Here is a 15,186-nt window from a genome sequence, read left to right as displayed (position 1 = left end):
TCTAATGATTCACTTGCATTTTTTTAACCTGGTCATCATGGCAAATATTAAGCCCAAATCTGCAAGACTCCATGGACCAGAACACCAGCCTATTAAAACCGGAACGACCAAAAATATGGGCTCGTTTCAATGGCCCATAAGACCGTCCATAGGCCCATTTACAACACAGCCCTGATATCAATTCCAGGCACCACTCACAACTAGACTACCACCTAAACCAATTGGCCCATTTACAACAAGAAGAAGATCTGGAAGAGCAGAGCAGTCGGAGTCAAAATCCCAGAGGTGCTTCGAGAATGCGCCCCAAAATCATGGCGGGAACATTTAGCGCCATCAATTGGAAAATCCCGCCATTGGCGAGCCTCTCTCTACTTAATCACCAAATCCCTGCCCCCTTCCGTATTCTCAACTCCCGTTTTTGTTACTTTAGAAACCCTCAAGTCCTCAAAATGCCTCCAGCAAATCTACAAAACCACAGCCCTGATATCAAAGAGCCTTCTCCTAAAGTCCCCAAGCTCCAACATGATAACATCCCGTCATATCTCCTAAGAGTGAAAAAACTCTCTGAAAATGCTGTTTTGCCCTCTAGAGGCTCTCCCCTTTCCGCTGGCTATGATCTCTCCAGGTAAATAGCAAAACCCTCTTCCAGTCCTTTCATTTTTCACAAGGTCAGCGCAGGATTATTAGCAAATTTATGGTTTTTTTTTAAAATGTTTTGCAGTGCCTCAAAGGCAAAGGTACCAGCTAGAGGAAAGGCCCTTATCCCTACAGATTTGAGCATTGCAATACCTGAAGGAACTTATGCTCGCATTGGTAAATCTCACCCTGTATTTTTTAATGTTAAAAGTGTTTGTTTTACATACGGTTTGATTTTGTTTCTGAAGCTGGGTTTTGTTGATTTAGCACCCAGATCGGGACTGACATGGAAGCACTCAATTGACGTGGGTGCTGGTGTCATAGACGCAGACTACAGAGGCCCAGTTGGGGTTATCTTGTTTAATCATTCTGATGTTGATTTTGAGGTCAAGGTTGGCGATAGAATTGCGCAGTTAATCATCGAGAAGATCGTGACTCCTAATGTTATGGAAGTCGAGGATCTGGATGCAACGGTGAGAGGTGCTGGAGGGTTTGGATCCACTGGCGTGTGAGCTTCCCGTGCCTCATAAGACTTTTCTTGAAAACTTATGTTTCTTTGTGGGTAAATTTAGTGAACAGATTGTCGGCTTAGTGGTTAATGTTTTAGGTTTGGTGACGAAGCTTGGTTTGCAATGAAGACATGGCATTTTTATTCGCCTTTTGCAACAAGGCTGTGGAGATTTATCTTGCTCCATAACCTCTAAAATTACTCAGCTGTGAGAAATTTAACTGGCTAATTTCACAAATACATGGAGAATTGGTGTTCCTGGCATGAAATGCTGTATGGACATTTCTTCGTAACCTCATATATATAATATCCCATAATTTACTAAAAAAAGATGATGCCTTCTCCACTTGCAGTGGGCATAAGAACAGCACAAACCATAAAGCGCCATCACCCTAAAAGACTTACTATTCAGTTGCTTCCACTGCCACTGGGGTAAGTGCAAGCATTATAACCTGTAGAACAGAAGAATAAAGGAACGTTAACAGAGACTGTAGTTTATGCGTAAATGCAGTAAAATGCAGAGGGATTAGCAAGACCAACAAGTAAAAGTATTCTGAGGGAACTTACTGGGGTTGTTGGACGAGAGAGTGGCTGATTGTGAGAAATCACAGTTCAAAGGATTTTTATCAGAAGCTTGATAGAAGAGATTCATGGCATAAGCAGCATGTGATGCTAGTGTGTTTGGTTCAAAGCAAGCCCCGCCTGGTTCGATCGGACTACAGTCAATCCCTCGTCCACAAGCATAATCCAGATTATCCTGCAATTGGGCATCCGATACACCAGACTTAGGCACACACCATGTTGCTTTCTTCGACGTTGGAGATGGGTTCGTTGGAGTTTTTGGTGTAGCCGGAGTCTTAAAGCACAACAGCTCAAGTTAATAAAACTCCATAAACTACTATTACAGTATTACTACTGAGATGAACAGAGATATTATACACAGAACATGCTGAATATGGCAACAGTACACCCTCCCTCATTCCATTGGATTAAGGAAAGAATGCACCATGAAAACTGTAAATTAGCTGATCCACATGCATGAACTAGCTCATAAACCTTGAAAGGGAACTGCCCATTCTTTTTAACAAACAAAATAGTAGAATCTATAAAAGCGTGGAGTTGAATTATAATATTATTGAAATATAATAAAATTTGGCTCTTAATTACCTGGCTACTTTTAGAGAGCCCAACATTATAAGCCATGGTGAGATCAGGCTTGAAGAGTCCAAATGATCGCTCAGAACCAGGTCCAGGTTTCAAGTCTTCATCATATAGAGCAAAAAGGTATGTATCCACTGATTTTCCTGGCATGAGAGGGGTGCCCACCATGGATCGAAGGTGTGCAATCAAATTGCCATTATAAGCCTTGGCGTTCTCAATACTTGGCCCTATTTCGTTGTCATCTCCTTTGTATGGCCATCCAGTCTCAGCCACCACAATCTCTACATTCTTAAATCCAATAGAATTCAGTGCAGAAAAAACTGCATCAACCTGCAATTCAAAAACAACCACTGCTTCTAAGCAACAATTTTTTTTTTAAAAGACAGTAGTTGAGTTGCAATTTGATTTGCTCCATCTCACCTGAGCATCAAACATGTTCATGTACTTAATCTTAGTGTTTCCGTCCACCCGTCCCGCATTCTGCTGGAAAAGGCAAAAAGCAAGAGTCTCGGGCCTTGTATCGCTTCTGTAAGCAAAGTAAGGGTAGGGATTGATGGCAAAAGGCGAAGCAGTCGCATTGTTAAACCCCAACAAGCCCTTCATCAAATCCTCATAGCTTGGATCAAAACTTCCAGAAGAAGGCGGCTCCGACTGCTTAAGCACTCCCATCGAGTGAACAGTAGAGACCTTAATTTCCCCCCCGAGCGACACATCATTTAGAGCATTCTGTACATTTTGCATGGCTGGTAAGAGCTTGTTCATGAGATTCTGGTCACCGGAAGTCATCACCTCGTTTCCAACATTGATGAGGATGATTTTGGAAGCTGGATAGAAGGGGAGCACGTTCGTGTTGATCCAGTTCTTGGCAAAACTGGGATCAGAGGCTAGTGCTGGAATGTCACCATTTGCAGTGCCGATAACTATTCCAATTCCGGTGTTGGCTAAGGCTTTGATTATGGCCGGGTCCGATCCATATAATCGAACCTTTTGGATTGAAGTGGATTGGAGAAGCTTTGCGGTGGCTGATGGTGGTGGAAGGTTGTCAGCAACTTGGCCGTAGTTTACACCGATAAATGATTGCGAGTCTAGCAGCAAGATATTTAAAAGCGGGTGATCGAATCAAACAGTTAATTAATATATACTATTTCAAGCTTACTAAAAATAGAAAGAGACGTAATTTAAACTCACTTGCAATATTTACAGTCAGTGAGAAGGAAACGAGGAGGAGGAAAGCAACAGCAGAAGGAAGCACCGCCATGACCGAGGAGGAGCTTATGTCTCTCTGTTTTGCATATTTTTGAAGAAAGTGGAGCGGTGGGCGATAAATATAGAAGAAGAACATGCTAAAGTCGATGGTAGAACCGTAAAAACAACTTTCGGTGTGAAGCTGAAACTTCGTATGTTTTTCACTTGGAGCGGTGGGGCTCCTTAATTACTTAGCTTCGCTGAATGTTATTTATTTTAATTGCATGATATTCTAACAGTATATTTGTAATTACTACTTTTTAAATATATTAAAATAATATTTTTTTTATTTTTAAAAATTATTTTAATTTATTAATGATTATCAACAACAATCTAAATATAAAATTCAACCGTACTCCTAAACACTTCCAAAGTTACCCCATAATACACTCTAAATCCATCAAAGAAATGTAGTTTTTTTAGCTCTACTCCCAAATTTATTTATTTATTGATATAACCATATGATAAATATGATAAATGAACATAAATTTTAACAAATCAAGGAAGAAAACTAATGTGATATTGGTCTAGAAACCAGTACCCTTGTAAAAAAAGATATGCCCATGTCTGCTAATCACCTTACCGGAGGAAAACTTAGCTATTACGAAACAACGTGCCTCTTTTTTCACAACGGAAAGCATATTTTCCCAGTGAAGAAAAGTAAAGCATATTCAAGTTAAAGAAGGTCGGTTTACTTTGGCAAATGCGTGTATAATTGGTGGCACAAGAATGCTTAGAATAATGCATTGGTAAAGCAAAGCTTTGAAAAACCATCGATCTTAATCTTAAGCTTCCTGGAAGCTTCATTTCTAGCTCACCAAGTTGGCGAGGCCGATTGTTTTCCTGGGCTCTTGACTCTTGAGCCCCTTCATGTACCCAAGAAAAGAAAAGAAAAAACTATATGCTACCATTAAAAACATGAGGGAAACTTCAACAATAATACTAATAATACGGAAGGGTAGTTCAATTGATCATATTTTGAATTTATTTTTTAATGATTATGAGTTTGAGTCTTTTTAGAATTATTAAAGGTTTACATGGTTGTTAACTTCAAGACCAATAGAATTAATCGAGGTGCGTACAAACTGATCCGAACACCAATATTAATAGAAGAAAAAAGAAAAGAAGAGGAAACTTCAACAGGCGTGCTTTACTTTTGTTCATATCTATCTACTTTTCAATTCATTAACTGATGAATTGATGTCATCTGCCAACAATTTTTAATGGATAACTAACGAGCTTACTCTGAGAACAGAATTCTGGCAGTAGAAATGTATTATTCACACACAATCCTGCATATAAGCATTACATTTGAACCAAAAAAATCAGTAGAAAATGCGTCCTCTCTCTTTTATAGAGAAATAATTATTCTTCAGTCCAATCAAAATACTGGCAGAAGGTCTCTGGTAACTTCATCGAGTAGGCCATTAAGCATGGACTTCTCAACATCCCTTACAACATCATCTTTTTCAAGAAATCCAAACATCTTGTCCCAACCGAAGTCCCACATGCAGTTCACATCTAAATCCCAGCTGTACACATCACATTCCACCATTTTCGGCAGGTAATCTTCAACAAGACACTCAGCATTACCATTTCTACCGTAGAATTTCAACTTCTCCAAGTCTTTGTGCAATTCCTTGATCAACTTGTCCAAAGATTTCACCTTAACACAAGTTGTAGATATTTCCATCAATGGATGGACACTGAGCTCTTCCTTTTTTCCTTTCCTTTTCATTATCTCGTATCCGCAGTCTAATATGAGCTTGCTTTCTTCGTCGTGATAGTACTCTTCACTACCAGTGCGGAGAATGCCCAGAGGGATGTCGAGTTTGAACAGTGCCTCTACTGTGTTAAGGAATAGTTGACTTCTTATCAGGATCTGCTTCAGGTGGTTTTCACTTTCACTTAGTGGCTCTGGTGCCACCAATTTCGATGCTTTTTGCTTCTCCATTTTTGAGGGGTCAACAATATCTTTGCTGTTTTGACGAGTTCCTGCATACATTTCCAACAACGAAGAATGAATGATATAATATAGTGTGGTGTCTGTTTTTCATGCTCTTAATGATAGAAGTTGGTTTGAGAGCAAACAAGGATTTACTGGTAGATTTTACATGGAAAACCTAATTCTACGTGGTAGATTAACATGAGGTAGGATCTGGGGAATGATGCAAATGAGGAGAGCAGTACTCTGGGGAGTGAAACTGAAAGGCAAAGTTGTACCTACCATTAAGTGAATCCAAAACAAAGTTGTGAGATTGCTGTTGATCCCTGCCCAATTTCTGACCTTGTTGCTCATTTGTCACCGTTGAGACTGTGCTTTGACACTGCATGAGACCGAAAAGAGCTCGTGTTAGCTCACTACCAAGCAGCAAGAATTGTCCCCTATGAAGAAGTGGCTTATAGTTTGTGTGAGTATAAAGGGTATTCTGAGAATATTTTCTTAGATTGCAGTAACAAATGCGCTTACACTGTCAGTTTGAACTAGGATATTTGGTCCTTTCAGGATTTGGCTTTTGTCTTCCACAGGACAATAATAGTTGGATGCTTGTTCAACTTTACTATGCAGATCTTCCAACACATCCGATTGCTGGATGATTTCCATTGATTTGCTGGATTTAACAATGCGTGCCTCTGCTTCTCTAGACCTGATGGCTCTCACTTGTTCAACTTTGGATCCACCAAGTTTTTCGCGCCTTTTCTGTTTACCTTCTTGCGATGCAGAAGTCTGATGTTTTTGCGGCCTTGCCAAGCTGTGTGGGGTTCCGCTTTTTCTTGTCACTAGTTCATCAATCCTTCGAGGAGTCTTAGCTTTTGGTCCCTTGGTATTCATCACATTCTGTGTGGCTGGTGGATGAGCTTGCTTTTCTTGCATAGTTGGATTGCTTATTTTCTTCATCATATCATGTTTCAGATCGATTGGGGAGAAATGTTGATCCGAGTTCATGGTCTTTGAATCTTTCAAGCTAGCCTGGATATTATTAGAACTTATTCCGTAGACAAGATCTTCATGTTGCCTGCCAGTTGGAAACCCTTTGGATGGCACTCCATCAACTGATTCTTTAGAACTTCTACTGCTAGGAGTTGCCTGGTTTGTCTGTGAATGCCTTTTTTGGAAATTCACATTGTCGTTCATGGGGGCAGTCGTGTTCTTGGACATTACTTCAGTACTCGCTTTTTGAGTTCTATCTTGAATCTTCTGTCTAGCAATCTGCCACTCTCTCTCTCCAGCATGATGTTTTATGTCTTCTTGTTCAAAGTTCTGGAATGTTTGAGGCTGTCGGAATCCAGTATCATTGGAGGACTTCGGTTGATCGTTGTAAATGTACCTGTTTTCATCTCTCTTTTCTGTTTCAAGAATACTTGCGTTGTGCTCTATTTGCCATTGCATTGTAAGTGCAGATCCCGCTCCATTTTGTGCCAGTGATGCCATCTGATGCAGCTCAGGCTTTCGGATTAATTCTCTTGTTTCACCTCGTTCTTTCCCTTTCTGCTCTCTGGTCTTAGTATTGTCCTGAACAGTTTTTCGCTTTCCTGTGCTTTGGCTCATTTGGATGTTGTTGCTTTGGTGCCTATCCATTTTCACATTAGCTTTATTCGAGCCTCTCTCTGATTTCATCCCTTCCACCTCTTTCTTGGGTGGCTTTCCATCATGCATAGTCATTTCAAAGCTAGCATGGTGATTTGGCAGGTTCTTTTCTGCTTTCAAGGCATTTTTTGGGTCCTGGAGCATCTTAATTTGGTTGGGCTGCATCTGTTTTTGTTTTCTTACTGTGAACACTGAATTCTCAGCATCTTTTGTCCCGCGTTCTCGTGTAGTGCTTCCTTCTGCAGATTTATTTGTGACATTCCTTTCAGTTTTCTGCTTGGGACTTGACTCTTTCTTTGCGTGTTTTGAATCTGCATTTTCTGGAACCTCCTCCAGGCCCATTAGTTTTGCAATTACATTTGGAATTCTCACCTTTTCTGGTTTGGATTTTGATGAACTCGACTGGTTCTTCTGTTCAGATAATGCTGCTGAAGTCTTTGACGTGGAGCCATGGCTAGATGATTTCTTGTGAGAAGCTGAATTTGAGGTGCGTAAAATGTGTTTATCATGGTTGAAATTTGTAGCTTCTGATGAATAAGTCAGAGCCATTAGCCTCTGCCTGAGATCAGTCCTTGCAACTTCCTGAATGTGATGAGAATTTCTTGAGGGCTTGTCAAAGGAGAACCTTGGCAGAGCAAGTTGTTTATGCTCAGCTGTTCTGACGAAGTTGTCTTCATCGTCGTCGTCATCCTCATCAAGCAACGTGATACGAGTTTTGCTCTGTGGGGTGATCATATATTCTGAAGCTTCTTGCAGGTTTACAAGCATCCTCAAAGACTCTTCCAAATCCATGGCCCCTTTGAGTAGTTCCTTGCCAATTTCTATTGAATATGATTCAAAGTTAAGGCCATTTGAACAAGCTCTCAGGATCTGATGTAACTTCTGTGCACCTTTTGATATTTCTTTGATGTGGATATGGGAGAGGGTAGGGAAACGGTTGCTTGAAGAGTCATGTCTATCAATACCACTTCTTTCCATCCTCCCCACTTCCACTGATCTTCTGCCAATTTGATGCAGGAAACCTAGCATTGAACTATTGCCAGACGAATCCATTCTTCTGAGTTTTCCACCATTCTCAAGGGCAAAAGCCAGTGCCATGGACAGATCTCCTATTTGCTTCGAGCTTCGACCTTTCCCATAAGGAACAATCTCTGTTGAAGCTTCTCCACGGGAGAGTGTTCTATTGCTTCCACTAGTTTTATTGTGCGCGCTTCCACTCCTAATGCCATTCTGCGGTCATGGAGCAGTTTGAGTAAATTGGAAATCCATAATAACTACGACTGTCATGAGATTGAGCCATGATACTCACACTTTTATGGGTCTTCATTTCCATGGATCCTCTGTGAGTTTGCTTGGAATTGGCATATACATCTGCACAAGCACATGATGCAGAGAAAACAACAATCACTCTTCAAACTATCCAAGCACCTAATCCTACTACAACGCATATACTGTCCTTTGATCATGAAAATAGGCAGGAATTTTGTATGCTACAAGACTGGATGCCACTGCCTAGTTTTAGATGATCATTTCTAATTCACAAGTTAAATATTTTAGTACGGAAAATAGAAGCACCCAATATTCTGAATTGTTTAGACCACAATTTTTCACTTGTTTAAGCCTTCTAAATGTTCAATTTGCACATTAAACAAAACTAGTGGACAGTGAAATTTGATGGAATGCTAACCTGGAGCAGCTGATTTCGAACCTTTTGAGCTCTGAGACACAGCCATTCGTTCCTTCCTCAACCGGAGATCGTCTAACAGCTTCTGTGCAAATTCCGACCTCTTAGCCATACTGTTCCTCTGTGCTGGAACCAAGTTCCAGTTCCCTCCAACTCTTCAGAAAGAGAAGTGGAAGAGTCTCTTTACATTGTTGTGAAGATTTTCTTACACAGAAGAGGATGTTCCCTTGTTTCTTTTCTAGTTGAGAGGCCTCTTTCGGAGGTGGGTGAGGTGGGAAGTCCAGTGGAAAGCAATGGAATGGAGTTTTGAATTTTTAACCTGAAAGTTTGACATGAACGTTAGCTCTCTCCCCCCATCTCTCTCTGACTTTGATTCTAATCCAAGCAATGGCAGAGGTTTCAAAGGGCTTCTCTTTCGAGCATTCACTGTGTGTTTTTTTTTTCATTAATTTTTTTCCATTTTTGATATGCTTGCTACTTGGAAAAATGCAGTAATTATATTTCGATTTATTCATATAGTTCAGGATGATTCGTTCCTGTCTATTGAAGGGACAATGGGGTGTGTTTGTATATTTTGAGAGAGAAGCTACTGTGTACCCTTTTGTCAATGTGCTTTGGGTTAAAGCAAGAGATGATGTGTCTAAAAGTGGCATAGGAGCATGGCCATGGCACATGACATGGATATCACATTCATGAAGACGAAATCGGCATCTTCCATTTTAGAGTGCGATGAGTGACTTGGAATAAATGCTTGTCAGGAATCATGCAAGGTATGGGCTGTATATCTCTCTGCAAATTGCTTCTCCATGGAGCAAGCAACATGTGATTGTGGAGCCATGGAAATAGAAACGTTATGGATTTGAGCACAGTTGCATCCACCCTTGTAAGGAGTTGGTGCGGAGGGAGTATCATGGAGATCAGATCAAACATTCACAGGGATTACACGACAGCCCGATGTGGTAAATCCGTCATCCTCCAGCTCAAGCGTTACTTGGGCGATTGTAGCAATTACGTTCACAAATGAAACTCTTCTATGTAATAAATATACTAGAATTGATGGGCCTCGTGTTTTTCTATTCACCGATATAGTGTGGTGATTTTTTCCCCCCTTCATATAAAAATTTACTTCCCTTTAAATTATAGATATTTTTATCTTTTTATGGATATTATGGATTTGTTTTAAGATATTTTAGTCAATTCAATATATTTATAAATAGTAAAATAATCAAAATACCTTAAAACATAAAAAAATTAAATGGTTTTGGGCAGGGGTATTCTGGTATTTTTGTTTTATATACACGGTAAAATTACACATGTATCATTGAATCCAATAAATTTAATTCATTAGGGTCGGTTATTATTTTCTTTTAGCCATAATTTTTTTTTTGTTAATTGTTAGTTTGGTCAATGATAGTTACGTAATTGATTATTAAAATAATATTTTTAACTTGGAAAAGTTATTGGCGTGTGCAGCGTTGGAGCCGCTCGCACAATTTAGACGGCGGGTGCGACAACTCTAGGTACTAAACAATGAGCTTCCTCTATCTTATGTTATTCCTCACCGTCTCTTTTTTTATATAGAGTGGCACGTGGTGTCCAGAAGTTGCTGGTTTATTGTTGATGACCATTCCCCCTTTCATTTCTCTCTCCTAACCCATGGTCTTCATTGCTATTGATATTTCAGATTTGATCATTGTAGTTTTGATTTATGTATTTTTCTCATTTTCTCTTTTGTTAAAGTTTTGTTGTTTTTCAATTTTCTACTTTTAATTTCTTATTTTTGTCCTTTGCTCTTTTGTTAAAAATTTTATGGCTTTCAATTTTATCCTTTGTAGTTTTTGTTTTTTCAATAATAATAATTATTCTAATTTGGTCCCTTTTCTTTTGATTTTTCTTAGCTCATTTGTTAAAGTTTTTATAGTTTTCAATTATATTCTTCAAATCAAGTTCATGGCTTTAATTTTTTCAATAATATTAATAATAATAATAGTGATAATAGTGATGGTAATATAAATAAAAATGATGAAGATAATAATATTATTGATAATAATAATACAAATAGTAATGAAAATACTAATATTATTAATGGTAATGATAATGATGATGATGATATTATTACCAATAGTAGCAAAGATGATGATGACGATGATAATCATAATAATAAACTAAATTATTGATGATAATATAATAATAGTAGTTGTGGTGATGGTGGTTACAATGATACTACTGCTACTACTAATAGCGACAATAATAGTGATAGTAATGATGATGATGATGATGATAATTGTCGTAATAGTAGTAGTAATAATAGTTTATTATAATGATAGCAGTTGTGATGATAATGATAATTGTAATGACAAGTATAGATTACCAGAATGCATAATTTTATATTTTTTTCAAACTCGTAAAATCGGTTTGATTTTACCGAGTTTGAACGAATTTGATCGATTTTACTAGTTTCCGAGTTTTAATCTGATTTGACACGTTAGATACATATTGACTCGTAAAATCATAAGATTTTAAGAGTCAACTCGCTTTTTTAACAACATTGATAACAACATTAATAATAATAAAAATGATAATTATGATATTAGTAGTAATAGTAGTAGCAACCAATGTTGTCAAAAAAGCGAGTTGACTCTTAAAATCTTACGATTTTACAAGTCAACATGTATCTAACGTGTCAAATCGGATTAAAACTCGAAAACTAATAAAATCGGTCAAACTCGGTCAAACTCGGTAAAGTCAGACCGATTTTACGAGTTTGAAAAAATATAAAATTGTACATTCTGGTAATCTGTAGTACATATTCTGTACCTTAACATTTTTATTGTTTTAAATTTATATCTTGCAAAACTTGTGCAATTTGATAATCAAGAGCTTGATTTTGACTATAATTATTATAAATTTTTTAACGATACAAGTTATTTGTGGATTTCATTTCCGTAAAATTAAAATACTTATTAATTCTTCACAATTTCGTACATTAACTATTAACATATCAATTGATATATTACTCTGTTTTAACTGGCAAATATATAGAATAAAAGTTGTAAATTAGCATGTTTGACCATTGAAGTAATTAATGTTAAATGGTTTATCAAAATTTGAAGGGGCTCGTTTCTTGTAAATGACAAATTAAGTGGGTTGATTTGTCCAAGAAGTAGAGGAATCAATGTGAATAAAATAAAGATGTTTGGACTTTTTTATTGTTTGTTTTATTTTTATTTTAATTGTGTTATATTGTTAATTACTACTTAATTGAAATTGTTAATATATAATTAATTAAAATATTTTACTTATGATTTTACGATTCGAGTTTATATTTATATTCCGTGTCGTGTCAAAAAAGTATTTTTGACAACCTTGGTAGCAGCAACAACAACAACAACAATGATGATGATAATGATAATGACAATAACAACAACAACAACAACAACAACAATAATAATAGTGATGATAATAGTAATAATACTAATAAAACTGCTACTATTATTAATAATAATGATAATGCTGCAAGCAACATCAACAACAAAATAATAATAATAATAATTAATAATATTATAATAATTAACATTATTATTATTATTATTATTATTATTATTAGCGATGGTGGTAATAGTAATAGAAATAATAATGATATAAATAATAATAATGTTAATAATGGTAATGGTAATGATATTATTTATTAATATTAATTTTAATAATGATATAAATAATAATAATAATAATGATTTTGATCCTCATTCATTTAATTGCTACTTTTTAAAATTCTTTTGTATGATTGATTTTTTTTTTAATTTTATCATTTAATATTTAATTTATTGAAAACTAGACTTTATGGTTTTTTTTTATTGAGTGCTTTGGGTCTGATAACTCGGGTTATGGGTTTAAAAAGTTAACACAATTTTTAAGAGATTTATAATTCTCTTTAATTTTTTATCGAGTTATTCCAGTCATATAATCTGGACCACGGGTGTGATGGAATGTCTCGTGTTGACTTAATTCTAATTAACGTTGTACATTTATCATGACCATTTTTCAATGTTTTTTTTTTTTACTTTATTTCAATACTTGAACATCATTTTTTTATACAAAAGAATAGTCCGGCCTCACGGCGAAGCGTAAGCATGGTCTATTAAATCCGGCCTTATCCATAAACCTATACAAAACTTAGTTTATAAGTTAGATAAATTAATTTGGATCAATAAAAAAATGTGTTGTTTTTTTTTTAAATTAAACTAATGTGTCTGGTAAAATAGTATATGGTGCTTTTAAAAAATATTTTTTTGATTGAAATGTATCAATTTTTTTTAAAACTTTTTATAATAGTATATCAAAACCTTTAAAAAATATCAATTTTATCATTTTTTTAAGATATAAGCAGTTTGAATATTAACAAAAATTAAAGCTTGTGACGTTTTCACTATACATAAAATTACTATTCGCTCTCTCAAAAATTACTATGGATTGGAACAATGATTTATTGAAAAGTTTCAATTGTTCCTTGAACTTTTCTTTTTTTCATAATTGAGTCATTTTAAGCCTAAATTAACACCAAGTTGCATGTTATTTTTAAGGAGGGAAGGTTGAGTTTGAAAGACAGGGGATTGAAATGAAAAACATATGTAATATAGCCTTTCAAATTTGTTTATGAAGCACATTTTAGTTCAACAGTTTTTTTTTATCTATAAGGTGACTAGTCTCTTTAATTTATATAAAATATGAATTTTGATACCAAACTTTATTTTAAGTCTTTTTTTCATGGGAGGAGAGAGAGGAATCATCAAATTCCGATGTAGATAGAGAAAGCTTTTCGTTGGTGATGATTCCAACTACAAAAAACATTAAAATTTGTGTAAACGGGTTTCACTAAGTGAAGGGAGTCTTATGATGATTATTTTAAGCCTCAATGTAGCCTAAAAAACCATATTTAGGTTAAGGATGCAATTTTTTTCCGGTTTGATTTAGTGGTTTAGGCCGTTTTTGGGTTTAATAGATTGATAAATTGGTTTCTTGGTGTTCCAAGGATGTTTGTAGAGTGTTTTGTGATTGAAATGAGTTGAAAATGAGTTTTTTTAGGGAAAAAACTTATAAGCCTAATTTTCTGGCCACCACAGTGATGATCAGAATCAAGGCTGACAAACGACACATCGGCTGTCATAGTGGGCGACATGTCATCTACCTATTTCCCTTTTACAAAAATAATAGGTCAAAAGACAAGCCCAGGACTGCGAGCCTGAGCTTTTCTTTTTTTAGTATGTTTTTTTCATGTAATAACTTTTTTTATGTCTTTTTAAAATATTTTTTAAGTTTGTTTTTTTAATTAACATGTCACTTTTTTTGGGGGCTTATTTAGCCTTTTTTAAATAGCGATTACTTTTTAATTATGTTAGGTGTCTTTAATCTCTTATAAGGTTAATACGATTTATCTGTAATTTTTTTATATATATTTCATATAAATCAAATTTATTTTTATAAATGAATAATATTTATTTTTCTTGATATTTGTAATATGTGCAACCTTACATAATATTTTTTTTCCTTTCATTTTATTCAATAAAATTCATATGTTTGTCAATTTTTATTACAAATTGATTTTAATTAACAAATTCATTAAACATAATCGGGTAAATGATCCATGTTGCGCTATTAAATATCTTGATTTATATTTGTCTTTTAATTATTGCAATTTCATTTTTTTAATCATCAATTTCTTTTTCTATCAAATTATGCATGATAGATATGTAATCTTGACTTATCTCATGTTTAGGTCATGGATTTCACGTGTTAACTCAAATTTATCCATCGTAATATTTTTTTTCATTTATTTTTTGTTGTTGATAGCTCATTTTTATTGTATTATCAAATTATTTAAAATTTAAATCAATCATTGAATTTCTCTCACTTCTTTTAAAACATGATTGTCTCCTTTTTTTTTAGTTAAATTTTTTTTCTAGCCCGCAATGTTGAGCAGGCCACCAATCTAGTCAATTTTTAAAAACAAATCAAACAACACATCCCTTAATTTAATAGGATCTTGCAACACAATATGACCTTTTCAACTGGTGTTAGGAAAAATTAGATCATTGGTTTGCGTTACGTCGCGTGTGAGATCAATTTTATTTTAACGTAAAAATATATTTATGTGTTGCTAATGTTTTTTTATAGAAAATAAATTAAACTATATAAAATTGACTTGATATGATTTGGTTGATGTGGTGAGTCCAATGACAAACCAGAAGATTGGTAAAAAAGTAGTTTGAGAAAAACAAAATTCAGAACGATGTCTTCTTTAAAAAGATATTAAGACGAAAGCCTATTAGATTGATCGATCCGTATTAACTTTGATTAACTTGTCAA

At 35.3% G+C, this 15,186-nt stretch overlaps 3 protein-coding genes across 3 annotated transcripts; 1 reads left to right on the top strand and 2 right to left on the bottom strand.

Annotated features, from left to right (window-relative positions):
- The first annotated feature begins 217 nt into the window (after positions 1 to 217).
- Positions 218 to 1,291, top strand: LOC7474525 (deoxyuridine 5'-triphosphate nucleotidohydrolase). Its single transcript, XM_002303098.3, has 3 exons — positions 218 to 625; positions 722 to 813; positions 904 to 1,291. Exons 1-3 carry the CDS (start codon positions 297 to 299, stop codon positions 1,146 to 1,148), a joined length of 666 nt encoding a protein of 221 aa, XP_002303134.2. The 5' UTR covers positions 218 to 296; the 3' UTR covers positions 1,149 to 1,291.
- A 135-nt stretch (positions 1,292 to 1,426) lies between these two features.
- On the bottom strand, positions 1,427 to 3,655 carry LOC18096573 (glucan endo-1,3-beta-D-glucosidase). Its single transcript, XM_006386862.3, has 5 exons — positions 3,494 to 3,655; positions 2,726 to 3,390; positions 2,312 to 2,635; positions 1,712 to 2,000; positions 1,427 to 1,596 (listed from the first exon to the last, which is right to left on the bottom strand). Exons 1-5 carry the CDS (start codon positions 3,645 to 3,647, stop codon positions 1,553 to 1,555), a joined length of 1,476 nt encoding a protein of 491 aa, XP_006386924.2. The 5' UTR covers positions 3,648 to 3,655; the 3' UTR covers positions 1,427 to 1,552.
- A 1,024-nt stretch (positions 3,656 to 4,679) lies between these two features.
- On the bottom strand, positions 4,680 to 9,460 carry LOC7461513 (uncharacterized). Its single transcript, XM_002301835.4, has 5 exons — positions 8,827 to 9,460; positions 8,449 to 8,510; positions 6,021 to 8,369; positions 5,778 to 5,877; positions 4,680 to 5,545 (listed from the first exon to the last, which is right to left on the bottom strand). Exons 1-5 carry the CDS (start codon positions 8,933 to 8,935, stop codon positions 4,932 to 4,934), a joined length of 3,234 nt encoding a protein of 1,077 aa, XP_002301871.1. The 5' UTR covers positions 8,936 to 9,460; the 3' UTR covers positions 4,680 to 4,931.
- Between the last annotated feature and the right edge of the window lie 5,726 nt (positions 9,461 to 15,186).

This window comes from Populus trichocarpa, chromosome 2 (assembly GCF_000002775.5).
Source record: "Populus trichocarpa isolate Nisqually-1 chromosome 2, P.trichocarpa_v4.1, whole genome shotgun sequence".
Lineage (NCBI taxonomy): Eukaryota > Viridiplantae > Streptophyta > Magnoliopsida > Malpighiales > Salicaceae > Populus > Populus trichocarpa.
Note: the sequence above shows the minus strand (reverse complement) of the source record. Positions and strands in the feature narration are given on the sequence as shown.

What these genes read in the sequence shown, in the direction of transcription:
- LOC7461513 (XM_002301835.4), bottom strand. Translation starts at nt 8,935, where the DNA reads ATGGCTAAGAGGTCGGAATTTGCACAGAAGCTGTTAGACGATCTCCGG. An exon ending in TTCGAAATCAGCTGCTCCAG is followed by an intron (nt 8,511 to 8,826) that starts GTTAGCATTCCA and finishes GTGCTTGTGCAG; the next exon opens with ATGTATATGCCAATTCCAAG. An exon ending in TGTTTTGGATTCACTTAATG is followed by an intron (nt 5,546 to 5,777) that starts GTAGGTACAACT and finishes AAATGTATGCAG; the next exon opens with GAACTCGTCAAAACAGCAAA.
- LOC18096573 (XM_006386862.3), bottom strand. Translation starts at nt 3,647, where the DNA reads ATGTTCTTCTTCTATATTTATCGCCCACCGCTCCACTTTCTTCAAAAA. An exon ending in TGAACATGTTTGATGCTCAG is followed by an intron (nt 2,636 to 2,725) that starts GTGAGATGGAGC and finishes TTTGAATTGCAG; the next exon opens with GTTGATGCAGTTTTTTCTGC. An exon ending in TCTCTCGTCCAACAACCCCA is followed by an intron (nt 1,597 to 1,711) that starts GTAAGTTCCCTC and finishes TCTGTTCTACAG; the next exon opens with GTTATAATGCTTGCACTTAC.
- LOC7474525 (XM_002303098.3), top strand. Translation starts at nt 297, where the DNA reads ATGCGCCCCAAAATCATGGCGGGAACATTTAGCGCCATCAATTGGAAA. An exon ending in GCTGGCTATGATCTCTCCAG is followed by an intron (nt 626 to 721) that starts GTAAATAGCAAA and finishes AATGTTTTGCAG; the next exon opens with TGCCTCAAAGGCAAAGGTAC. An exon ending in AGGAACTTATGCTCGCATTG is followed by an intron (nt 814 to 903) that starts GTAAATCTCACC and finishes TTGTTGATTTAG; the next exon opens with CACCCAGATCGGGACTGACA.